Source organism: Octopus bimaculoides, chromosome 1, assembly GCF_001194135.2.
Source record: "Octopus bimaculoides isolate UCB-OBI-ISO-001 chromosome 1, ASM119413v2, whole genome shotgun sequence".
In the NCBI taxonomy this organism is placed as follows: Eukaryota; Metazoa; Mollusca; class Cephalopoda; order Octopoda; family Octopodidae; genus Octopus; species Octopus bimaculoides.
In genome coordinates, this window is record NC_068981.1 from 158,747,675 (window position 1) to 158,760,818 (window position 13,144).

A 13,144-nucleotide genomic window follows, 5' to 3' on the forward strand; every position below is an offset into this window, starting at 1 on the left:
CAAATACCAAACAGGAAAACTTGAAGGTAATAATCGAGAGTGTGTCAAGAAAAACCATTGCATGGGCAATACTCCAAACAAAATGAGGAAGCTGATATAGATATACGAAAAAGTCATCAGTGGCTGCAGAGTGCTGGTCTGAAAGCTGAAACAGTAGGATTTATCCTAGTGGCACAAGATCAGAGTCTCCTCACCCAGAACTATCAAGCTAATGTCACACACAATGAGGTAGACTCTGTAATGACAAACTGGAGAGTATTGGTTACATTGTTGCCAGTTGCTCAGTCTTTGCCCCTACAGAATATAAAACCAGGCATGATCGAGTTGGTCAATACTTGCACTGGAGTGTATGCTGTCACTATATCTTGCACCCTAAGAACTGGTATGAAGGTCATCCAAAGCCAGTCACTGAGGGAGAGAATGTTACCATCCTATGGGTTTATGGGATACATACAGACAGGCAAATAAATACTAACAGATCAGACATTGTTATCGAAGACCCAAGACAAAAAACATGCCTGTTAATTGATACGACAGTGCCTACTGATGAACATGTCAGTAAGCGAATTTCAAAAAACTGTTGAAATATAAGGACCTCGAGATTGAAATATCTAGGACATGGCAATTAAAAACCAAAACCATCCCTGTTGTTGTAGGTGCCCTGAGAATGGTCAAGAAAGGGAGTGACAAATTTTTACCAGAACCCTGAGAAACCAACAATCTATGAGATTCAAAATATTATGTTGACATCAACCACCCATGTTCTCAGAAAGTTTCTCTCCATCTAATATATACGTACCTTAGGTCTCTGGTTGAGACCTGGTTGGAAGATAAAATAAAATACAAATCAATCGGAAAGTAATAATGATGATGATGATGATGATGATGATGATGATGATGATGACGACGATGATTTCAAATTTTGGCACAAGGCCAGCAAGATCAGAGAGGAGATACATCAATTACATTAATCCCAGCTCCCAACTGGTATTCATTTTATCAACTCCAGAAGGATGAAAGGTAAAGCTGACCTCAGTGGAATTTGAACTTAGAACGTAATAATGTACAAAATGCTGCTCAGCATTTTGCCTGACAAGCTAATGATACTGCCAGCTAACAACAACAACAGTCAAAAGAAAAAGAATGAAATGGGAAAAAAATGTAAACAAAATAGTAATAGAATACTGACTGAGAAGTGAGACAAATAAAAGAGGCTTTGTGACAGATGGCTAAAGGAGATTGGAAAAGAATACCTGGTAGAGCTCCTGCAGAAAGTTTGTCTCTTAGGGACAGCAAGGATTATCAGGAAGGTTCTAAGCACTTGAAAGACTGCTGAAAATTTGTGGATACCTAAAGTTACAGGTAGTAACCTGCTACCCACATAAATCCTACCAGGAATAAGACCGAACCTGAACCAAACCAAAATAATATAACATCAATTTTACATGCTGGTATGGATTGGATGCTTCGACAGGAACAGGCAAGTCAGGAGACTATGCCAAAGTAAAACTATTTTCCTCTCACTGAGTATTTGATCTTCAGCTTTTTAAAGTTCCTTGCATAAATATTTTACCCACTTGTTTATATTATGCCAAATTTTGGCCAACTTTCTCAGCATTTAAGTTTCCCTTGTAGTTTTATTACTGGATAACTGTTTACTGTTAAGACTTTGCTGAACATTTAAAACCCTGAAGTATTTTAAAACATACTAAGAAGAGACAATAATATTATGAGACACTCCAAAAAATATTATGTGTAAAAGAAAAAATTAATATAATTGCTCCAAGGTATCAATAACAATATTGTCAGTATCTTTTCAGAGACATTCAATTCTCGAGTGAAATCTAGAGTACAACAGGTATATATTATCTGCTCTGAATTTTTCCTAGTTATAAAATGGTTACTGTATAAATGCTGTATCTCACAATCTCATGTGCATCCAGTCAACAGTTTCTTTCCATCAAGTTTACTGGTTCTCAACCTTTTGTAATTCAGTACCCTTTTCATTGAATGGTGTTTTACAAATCTTCCCTTACCTGGTGTTGTAGAAGAAAAGCCAAAAAAGACACAAAAAACAAACATAGCTGAAGCTATGCATATTTTCTTATATTTATCCCATCTTTGGAATGAACTAAAGCCCCTAATGTTAAATTTTTACAGAAATTACTAAAGAAAGCAAGGATTTATTAAATGAAATTATGCTGGAATTTAGCATATCAGTCCTTCTCATTTTAATACAAGATTTATTTTTTTTTAAATAAAAAATATGTTTTAAGTTTAAGTTATATACTTGGTTTGAATATTTTATTTCAAATAAAAATCATAACACCTCTAAATCCTCTTATAAGCTCCCAATGCCCCAGGTAGGGGAGCGCAACAACTTATGTTAAGAACCACTTGATGAAGGTGGTTTAAACTTTGAAAATAGCTTGACAATTCTCTCTAATAATCATCTTTATCTACTAAATAAAACATTATTTTATGCAAAACATCACAGATGCAGTTATCACTACTTATAAGTAAGCATTGAGATGGTGACAGAAATACACCCTTCTGAAATATTTTTTTTGTCCGTGATATTAAGATATAATTCAAATAAAATGCTAACCTCATATATTCATCCAGATTATCCAACTACACTGAGAACAAAGCAGACTTTAGAAAGACTTTACTGATAAGATGTTAAGATGACACTGCTAAGAAATATTAATTAATCGTTATTGCTGATATCCAACATGCACTAACAAAAAAAAAAGAATATTGGACTATCAATGAACAATGAAGGAAATTGGCTTTAACTCAGAACTTCATCAAAATTAAATTACAGAAAAGTTATAGGTTAGTATATGCATATACATAACTAGTACAAACTAAATATTTTGAAGAAATACACAAGATGAGTGTCAAGTCATGGTAAAAGACTTAGCTGCAAACTGAATGTATAAAATTTCCTATCACACTGTACTCCCATACAATCAAACAATATATAGCAGAATGTACAGTTCTAAACCAGAGTGAATCATGATATAATTGATTGTAGTACAACTGTAGGTCATTAGAACTTCAGTTTTGAATGGAGTCGCTCAATTTAACTGGTTTCTAACATAGAATACTTAAAAACAAAAATTAATAGAAGGAAATGCAATATTAAATGTATAAAGATTAGTGTGTTGTTGAAATTAACTGCTTACCTCTGGGTTGACATTATGTCATTAAATTAATTACAACTACCAGAATTGTACCCATCTTCCAGCCACACATTCTCATACAATCTGTAGTGAATATATCTATGTCAGATAACATGTATACAACCCAAGAGCAACCCAAAGGTGAATGTGATAGGAGAGGTAGAAAATCAGAATTTCATAGCAGCACACAACCTTATTATGGTTGTAGCTGGTTAATTCAAGAGAATGCTGATGAGCCAGAAGCTGCATCCTTCAGCAACAAGCTTTCTCTTCATTGCTCCGCCCAACTCTCTTTCTCTTTCTCTCCCCGGGCCATCCAAAATAGATCCTGCCCACACTTAAGATTCCACATTACCACCACCACCACTTTCAGAACTAGTATAGTAGCTTCACCTAACAGTACACCCACAGTAACGTTCTCAGCTTTCAACTGAAATTACCCACCCCAACTCCCTGTGCAGTGGGGTTTGACAACCAAAACTGGGCGACCCTCCATTTCCTAACATCAACAACAACAAACAGCTAAATAAACACACAAACAAGAGATACAGAGATACAAAAATAAGGAGGCAGACATGCCAGCCAGTTTCACTCCTCCTTTTCTTCAGAGATTTTGTTTTTTTTCTCACACAAATACAAAAAGATGCCTGTTATCATTAATTTTAGCAAACCTTTCTGCTAGTTTCACTTATTCTTGTTGTTACTCTACCCTTCCCTCCTTTATAACATGTAGTTTCTGAAATACAATGAACAGTAACAGATATGTGAATGCATGAATTTATATAAGTGTGCCTTAAGTGAGTGAGTGTGTGTGCATAACAAACTAGATAGCAGTCAAAACTTAAGGCTGTGCTTTAACAAGGTAGGAAGTTTAGAGAAGTGAAGTTACTGCAACTCTGATTTCTACTTTAGAGTATTTTGGTGCTCCTCATGTCCAAATTCAAATTCCTCCAGTGTTAATCTTGCCTTTCAGCCAGAGGGTGCCAGGGAAGTAAAACCCAGTAAAGAGCTGATTTAATTAACTCTACATTCTCTCAGGGAAAATTAAATTAAGATAATATTAGCAAATATTATTTTTCAGTAGTCTTATTTTTATTGCCTGCTTTCAGTGTTTTTTTTTTCTGCTTCTTTATTGTACTGAAAGAACTCCATGTATTATGTGGGCAGTGCTTTAGTAATGTTATTTTCTGTATGTTGTGCATACGCATAAATCCTAAGGTTTTTTGTCTAATCACTTCTGAAACACCTATATTTATTTTAGGGATTATCTAATTTCAGTTATCAAATTCTGGTTTACTTTACTGATATTTGAATAATTTTTTAGATTTCTTTTGAGGACACAATTATTATAACTATTATTTCTATCATTATTATTATTATTATTATTATTATTATTATTAATCCTTCAGCATTTAAACTGGCCATATCCAGCCAAAATATTCCAGGTGTTTCATGTTCAAATCGGTCAGATCTATCTTCTCACACCAACCCTACAATACCATTCAAAAAATAAACAATCATCTCGTCGAAATCTCAAAGTTACAAGAAAATGCATGATTAATTCAAAACAATGTGAATAAATAAACATAACTTTCGACAGATTAATCTGAACGCTAAAGAATTAAGGCAACAAGCTGACAGAATCGTTAGCACAGACAAAATACTTAGCGGCGTTTTGTCTGTCTTTATGTTTTGAGTTCAAATTCCACCAAGGTTGATTTTGCCTTTCATCATTTCAGGGTTGATAAAATAGTTGAGAGCTGGGGTCAATATAATCGACTTATCCCTTCCCCTGAACTTACTGGCCTTGTGCTAAAAGTTTGAAACCATTATTATTATTATTATTATTATTATTATTATTAATATTATTATTATTATTATTATTATTATTATTTTATTATTATTGTTATTATCAAGGTGGTGAGCTGGCAAAATTTTTACTGCACTGGACAAAATGCTTCATAGAATTTTTTCCATCTACATTCTTAGTTCAAATTAGCGAAGGTCAAGTTTGCTTTTCATCCTTTCAGAGTCAATAAAATAAGTACCAGTCAAGCACTGTGGTGAATATAATCAATTAACCCCCTTCACCAAAATTTCACAAAATGCCTAGTGACATCTTTTTCCATCTTTACACTTTGAGTTCAAGTTCTGGAGAGATTGATTTTGTCTTTTATCCTTTCAGGGTTCATAAAGTAAATACCAGTTAAGTAATGAAGTCAATGTAATCAACTAGCCCCCTCTCTCAAAACTTTCAGGCTTTGTGCCTATAGTAGAAAGGATTATTATTATTATTATTGTTCAGTGGTTTTATTTTTATAACGTGCTTTCACTTCACTACCGAGCTCAGCTCTGTGTGCCTTGGGTATGTGCTGTGGTTTGCTGTGATGCTCTTATGGTTACTGTATTGAAAGTGTTTTGCATAGGATGTGTGCAGTGCCCAGTAGTGCAATTTTCTGTATGTTATATATATTTGTAAGTCCTGGTGGTTTTGTTATGTATTTGTCTGAATATTTTTTTATTATACCTAAGGCACCTACTAAGATAGGAATTGTTTCTGTTTTTTTGTTTGTTTTTTTTTTTATTATTATTATTATTATTATTATTATTATTATTATTATTATTATTATTATTATTATTATTATTATTAATACTACAACTACTACAAAAACTCAAAAGTCCTAATTTGTAAAAGAAGGAAACAGCACCAAGTGACTTTTACAGGCTTTAACAACATAGAGTGATATGAAAACTAAATGCACAATCCAGATGCTACGAATGCACATGGCAAAAACACAAAACACCTAACTTTCACTATCAATCTACATAAAACCTTTGCAAAAAAAAATTGAACAGAACATCTGTGCTCAAATCTTATTCATGTCAACTAATGAACAACAGTAACATGCTGGGATCAAAACAATAAACAGTAACTCTAGCCTTTAAAAAAATCAGCTTTTACATGAGAGAAATCACAATTATAATGGAAGTACTGATGGATCAATAAACATATGTGACCTGTTATATTATGAGCATCTTTTAGGATAATTAAATGCATTTCTCATATCCTACTAAATGAAATCAAAATAGTAGACTTTATTTCAGAAATAAGAATATCATAACCAATAGTTTAGAAATAAATGTGCCTCATTCAAATCCAATCTACTACTATGTTACACATGAAAGAATACATACACCAATGACTTAGTAAGTCATCACCATCATCATTTTTACAAATGCTTTTCCAAGATGGCATGGGTTGGATGGGTCCATTTTAAGAAAGCATCTCTCCACCTGTTGCAGTCCTTTATCATCTCTTTAGTGTTGGCTAGCATCTTGCAGAGCTCACTAGTTTTTTCCTATACCTTCTTCAGCCTACCCTTTTCACAGGCTCCTTCAATCTGCATCACTTCACTCTCTTCCACTTAACTATCATTCTGCATACACATCATTAGCCCATACAATTTCAGCCCCTTTTTCTTTTCTCCTTATACACTACAGTTGTCACCACTAACATTGAGTGCTTTTTGCTTCATTTTTCAAACACATATTCAGAAAGGCATTCTTACATCATTTCTTTGCAGCTTTTACATATCCTCTATAACACTCATGCAATAATGCCCTTTGTATTCAACCATCATACAGTTTGCCCTGCATTTGTAGAGAGAAGTCCTTTGTCGCCAAACCAAAAAATAACTCCCAGAACTTACCCCATTTCACCCAAAGTCTAGCTACTATGCCTTTGCAACACCCATCTCTGCTATTGATCAATTCATCTCAGTAACATAAATTATCAACATAACCCTTTAGCATTCAGATTACTTTGACAAATTTAATGCTTATTTATTCACATTGCTCTGAATTAATCACGCATTATTTTGTAGCTTCAAGATTTCAATGATGTGTTTATATATATTTAGAAAAACATTGTTAGAGTAAGCATGAGAAATTGGATCTGGTCAGTCTTAACATAAAGCAAGTAGAATATTTGGACTGGATATGGTTAACAAGCTTTTTAGGTAGTTAGATTCCATTTCTTGAGTGCTCTTGTTACAGAACAGTTCCTGTGAATTTGTTATATATGAAATCTTTCTATGAAAATATTATTATCTTTAGATTGGAAATGTAGACTCTTAGTTCAAATCAAATCCAGTTATATGTATATATCCAGGAATAAAACACCAGATGATGATCACAAAATCAAACTAACTGAAACAGTGAAAATGTAAGTATTATTTTCATCTTCTAAGACGAGATGAATAATTCAGAAAATTATACTCTTACTAACAAATAATTTCAGACATTTAGACAGTCAACAAAGTAGGGTGTTTACTAGATGACACAAAGAGGAGGCAGAAGTTAGGGCATGTGAGTGTGTGAACAATGAGCAAAATATAAAACCAATTAACTTTATAGTTATAGATAAAGTGCAACAATGGGTAAGATGAGCAAACATGTACATATGCCTGTAAACATGAATAAACATTTAAAATATTAGAGAATTATAAAGAAGAACCATGTAATTGAAATTTTGAATTAAATAGTGTGTGTGTGTGTGTGCATGCGTGTGTGTGTGCATGCGTGTGTGTGTGTGCATGCGTGTGTGCGTGTTCATGTGCATGGCTGTTGATTCCACATATTATAACTATGGCTATTTTGCACAAATAGAAGAGGAAAAAAGTGCAACTTTGTTTATATTCTCCAGTAAATGAATGTTCACCAGACAAGAGAAGGCCAGTGCAATGAAAAATGCCTTTCTTGAAAAATGTGTGGAGATTAAGGTCAGGAAGAGTATTAAGCTGTAGAAAATTTGCTTCAATAAGATTTGTCTGACTCATGCATGCATGGAAAAACAGATGTAAAACCAATGATGATGATGATCATCATCATCATACACACACACATGTATATACAACACATTAACTGAACATGGACAGAAAAAAAAAATAAAGTGACCCGCTTTAATCTTTGGTAGAAATAAATCATTCGAAAGAACAATACAGTGAGCCTACAATTATGACAGCAATAACAGCATCAACATGAATAGTAAGAAAAGGTTAAAATTAAGACATCTAAACAACTGAAAGTAGAGGATAATGAAACACATACTCAGGAATACACAAACAACTTATTTTAGGAGTGCCTGCTATGCAATGCCTTGTGTGTATGTGCACATGCAAGTGCGTGTGTGTGTGTGTGTGTGTGTGTGTGTTTTTAAAACAATTGCATCTTGACATTTAAGAACACAAACTTTACATTTCACTATTTATTTCTGAATAGAACCATGAAGTTCAAAAAAGTCTCATCACTGACATAATCTTACTGCAACTACAATGACTCAAAGTATGTTTATATCATAAATTTCATTAGATAAAACAAAAAAACAAAAATACCCACTTCCATTAATCAACAACACTTGTGAGATTTATAGCTTAGGCACTATCATCAAATAAGACTAATACTAATCTTTCAGAACATTTCCTCATATTCTATACTAAAATAAATCTTTGTTTTAGTTTAAAATATGCAACAGACAAAACTTGAAATCTCTAGTACTTTTCTGAAGTGTTTACAGCTTTGAAAATAATCGTGTGTGCATGTGCGTGTGTGTGTGGACGGACGCGCACACACACACACACACACACACACACACATGGATCAAACAGAATCTGTTGAGACAGCCAAATATCCTTTCTGTTGCTGACATCCACTTTGTTCCCAAGTGAGATAATTTCCCCAGTCCAGAAATGCTTTCATTGAAGAATGGAAATGAAGACTACTACTTCAATGACAGTGATGCTCATTTAAAACTATCATGAAGTGTCAAGGTAAGGAGACACTAACACACACACACACACACACACACACACACATAAATCCACAGGGTGTTAGGGATAAATCTGATGACTTTTTTAGTCTCGTTTTTTCAGGAACAGCTTGATGTATTGGTGAACAGTGAACAGCATTGGAGAGCATAAAGATTACAGTTGAGAAAAAGTTAGCTGACATGGAGGGTTGGGAGCCATCTGAATACTGGAAATGGGTTACCTGTACCATTATGATTCATGCCAGGTATGAAAATGCTCACATCATGATTGCTGCTCAATCTGTGAACACTGTAAAGGCTGTAAGATGTGATATGGACAGCTGCAATGGAAACTACAAAGCTATTGTTAGCAGGTCTTTGGGTGTGTGTCTCCAGTGAGGGTGATATCATGCCACCCTCACGTTTTTGAACAGGGCCTAAGGTAGTTATGCGAAACCGCTGGAGATTGTGGTCAATCCATGGCTGGAGAGGGTTGCTGCAAGGTCACACATGCGTGGCAGTATGATTCAGCTCCTTGTCATACCTCCAGAAAGAGTTAGAAGTGGTTGCTGGAGAGTCTCTATGACTTCACTGTCCCATCTCCCTTTCAAATTGAGGTATGGTTGAAAAAGACACCAGCCATTTCAGCCTGCAATATCAAGGCCCAACTGGTGGCCAAGGTCAAGGAGGTGTTCAAAGATTTTCCCAGGGAAGAATGCATGTGCCAGGTTCTGGAACCATCTTGAAGCTGTGGTGGATGCTGAGGGTGGCTATTTTCAATAAACTGTTATATTCCAGCCATAATCTAGTTTTTGGTTTTTTTAAATACTTTTAGCTTTTGATGGGATAATGTTTTCTTTTCCTTGTATGCAAACTGTCAAATTTAGCCCAAACACTGTGTGTGTGTGTGTGTGTGTGTGTGTGTGTGTGTGTGTGTGTGTGTGTGTGTGTGTGTGTGTGTGTGTGTGCGCGCGTGCGTGCGTGCGCGCACACACACACACACACATACACACACACACATCACAAGGCTCTGGTCGGTCAGGGGTTGTAATAGAAAACACTTAGCTAAGGTGCCACACATTGGGACTGAACCCAAAGTCATTTGATTGAGAAGCAAACTACACAACCACACCTGCAGCTCACAATGCATGTATGTATACACACACACACATTATCTTGGCTTGAACCATCAATTCTAGATGGAGTCAAAGAGATACCCAAGTAACATACACCATCTTTTAAATGAAAAACCCTTAATCAACAGTTGATTTGGGGTAACATGCTTTATATATATAGATATATTTTACTTGCATTTGAGTATTTGGGGTGTAGAAATGAATTCAGTTTGTATTTATAATTATATTTGCATCCCTAATAAAATGAAACTAAAACAACAGCATTTTGGATTTTCAGAAAAAAACAAAACCATTAATACTTTCAAATTAAACAAAATATATATTTATACACTCATGTAAAAGGAATATAATTATGCATGAAAAAATAAAACTACTGCAACAGTAATTAACCTAGCACAGCTCAATTTCTGATTAAAAGAAATAATTTTTTATATATATATACTGGCATGCCAGTTAGCTCATGTTAAGCTCAGAGTAGCAATCAAGAAAGTAATGATTCCCACTTAACCAACAAGGTAGAAAAAATACACCCAAAGAAGCCCATAGCCCACAAAACACCAGCAGTAAAGCAGATACATTGTATATTATCTGCATTCATCAAAAATCAGTACACAGAAGCAGTGTGAACTGCAGCAATGGAGCAAAAAGATTTTTTAAGTGTAACACAGAAAAATAGTGCAGCAGCTGTCATGATAACAACAAAATTTAACCAAAGTCATGCACACCCACACATGCGGACACTACAAATAACAGATCCAGGACAGCCATCATTGCTACCATAGCAAACATTACACCAATTCTACTACTAAATATCAGAGGCTTGTTACAGCTCAATAGCAATGGCAAAATTTCATTCCTGAGAGAGTTTTCTGCATGCAATATGCATAGCACTTATTGAAACACATAAATGATGCACTTGAACTTGAAATGTAAAGACAGATAAAATACTGCTAAACACAAATGGCAGTCGTGGCAGATACCAGTGTCATGCAAATGGCAGTCATAGCAGATACTGGTGTCACGCAAATAGCACCCATGCCAGTGGCACGTAAAAGCATTCATTACACTCTTGGAGCGGTTGGCGTTAGGAAGGGATTCCAGCCGCAGAAAACCATGCCAAATCAGACTGGATCCTGGCGCAGTGTGCCAGCCCAGTCAAACCGTCCAACCCATGCCAGCATGGACAACAGATGTATGATGATGATCATGATCATGATCATGATGACATCAGAAAAGATTGCCCTAACACCCTTATTTATCCTACAATGTTTGAACAAACAAGAATGACATCTACATAGTAGCTAGACAAGTTACAAATGGCAGCCAAAGTCTCCTTTAAATCACAACCTTTTGTCTTAGTGTGCATATACCAACAAATGATATTTCTACAAGGTAGCTAGATATGTTAGGAATATTAACTCTACCTAGTAGCCAATTCTCACTCAAATTACAACCTTTGATCTCATATTACTTTGATTCAATATCCATGTACTCCAAAGCTTATTCTGAAACTCAGCCCCAATATTTTCTTACAACTAAAAAAAAATTTTAATTCAAAATAATTTTTGAAATTAGAATCTTAAATTGAAACAGTGTTTCAAATTTTCAGACGAGAAAACATTTTAAACAACTTCATCCAATGTTTCATACATAATTTCATAGGACACAAACTATATAAATTTAGAGCTTATAAATGAATATGGGTAGCATTTAGTTCTCAAGCACAAAGCACACCCCAGATTTCTAGGTTTAAAAATTTTGAGGGTAGAGGAGTGCCTCAGGTTTCATGCCAAATGCAATCATTATATAGTGCATCATCTACTGAGGAACATAGTTAATCCTGACAGCATCTTATACCATTCATATAATAACACGTTGCAAACTTGCAGTTGGTCTTATTGTTTACATCTAGTAGGTTAAATAGCTGTTGTTTCTTTTTTGTAGTTCATGATACAGAATATATTTCCATGATGGCATCCTGAGAGTATCTCCATCTTTCTATTTAAATTATCAGTTTATCTGGTTAAAATGTAACTTCTTAGTAACCATGTGACTACGTGCTCATTACTAGCTAATTCTTACTCCACTACCTAACTTTCTTCCTACCACCTATCATACCAACTACCTTGCTCACTAATTTGTACAACACTCCCACTTCCTGCTAGCCTTTCACACCAACTAGATCTCTCTCTTTCTTTCTCTCTCTCTCTCTCTCTCTCTCTCTTTTTCCTAACACACCCCCTATTTCATTCATTGCGATTATCTCACAGCATCCACTTCTTGTCCCTACCTTTTGACTTATTCTCTATCAATCTACTTCCACCAGTTATTACTTGACCACTCTGTCTAAGGACCTTAGTCTAGAGAGTCAGACTATTCGACACCTCACAGCAACCAAACTTACAGACTCTTACACACTCTCTTAGATTTTATTACCATTGTTGCTAACACTGACCCTTATAAAATTAACAGTTCTTAATTCTACTAAGTTTAAATCTATCTTTCTCACCACTACAGCAGAGTCTACACAAGTAAACAGAATGAATAGCAAAACAGATGCAATATGCAACACACCATCAAAACAGTTGGTGTTTGGGACATCACATGTTACGTTCAGTATATTTCAGAATATCTCCTAATTTATGCATATCAATATTGCAAGATATGTTAGTAGACTAGATCTAGTTGATGTTCAATTTCTAGTCAGTTGGCAGGGGTAAGTATTTAGCAAAGGAAAACACTGATATGCTTTTTATATGAGCCAACGCAGTAACATCAATTTGGTGGTGGAAAACTACAGGTAAATGATGCATTTAGGAAAGAATGAAAATGAAATGTGACACTAGCAAAAGTAAACATTGCTTTTATTGATTTATTATATTGACACAAAATAACGATCTTATAGGTAAGCTAATTGGCTTTAAGACTTGATTAGCATTTATTTCATCAATACCAAAACGATGAAAAGTAATGTCCTTAACTCAAGGGCGCATAAGGAGGGGGGAATGAGGGGG

General features: G+C 34.8%; 1 protein-coding gene across 2 annotated transcripts in view; it reads right to left on the reverse strand.

The window, feature by feature from the left end:
* LOC106881002 (HMG box-containing protein 1) overlaps window positions 1–13,144 on the reverse strand; it is a 64,234-nt gene that overhangs the window by 20,588 nt on the left and 30,502 nt on the right. Inside the window, exon 1 of one of the 2 annotated variants that reach the window (XM_052972169.1) lies at window positions 3,192–3,391. The exons of the other annotated variant lie outside the window; for it this stretch is intronic. Coding sequence (XP_052828129.1) covers window positions 3,192–3,205 — 14 coding nt within the window. The 5' untranslated portion in view covers window positions 3,206–3,391. Of the gene's footprint in view, window positions 1–3,191; window positions 3,392–13,144 lie in introns of those variants that run through there. 2 annotated transcript variants of the gene reach the window in all.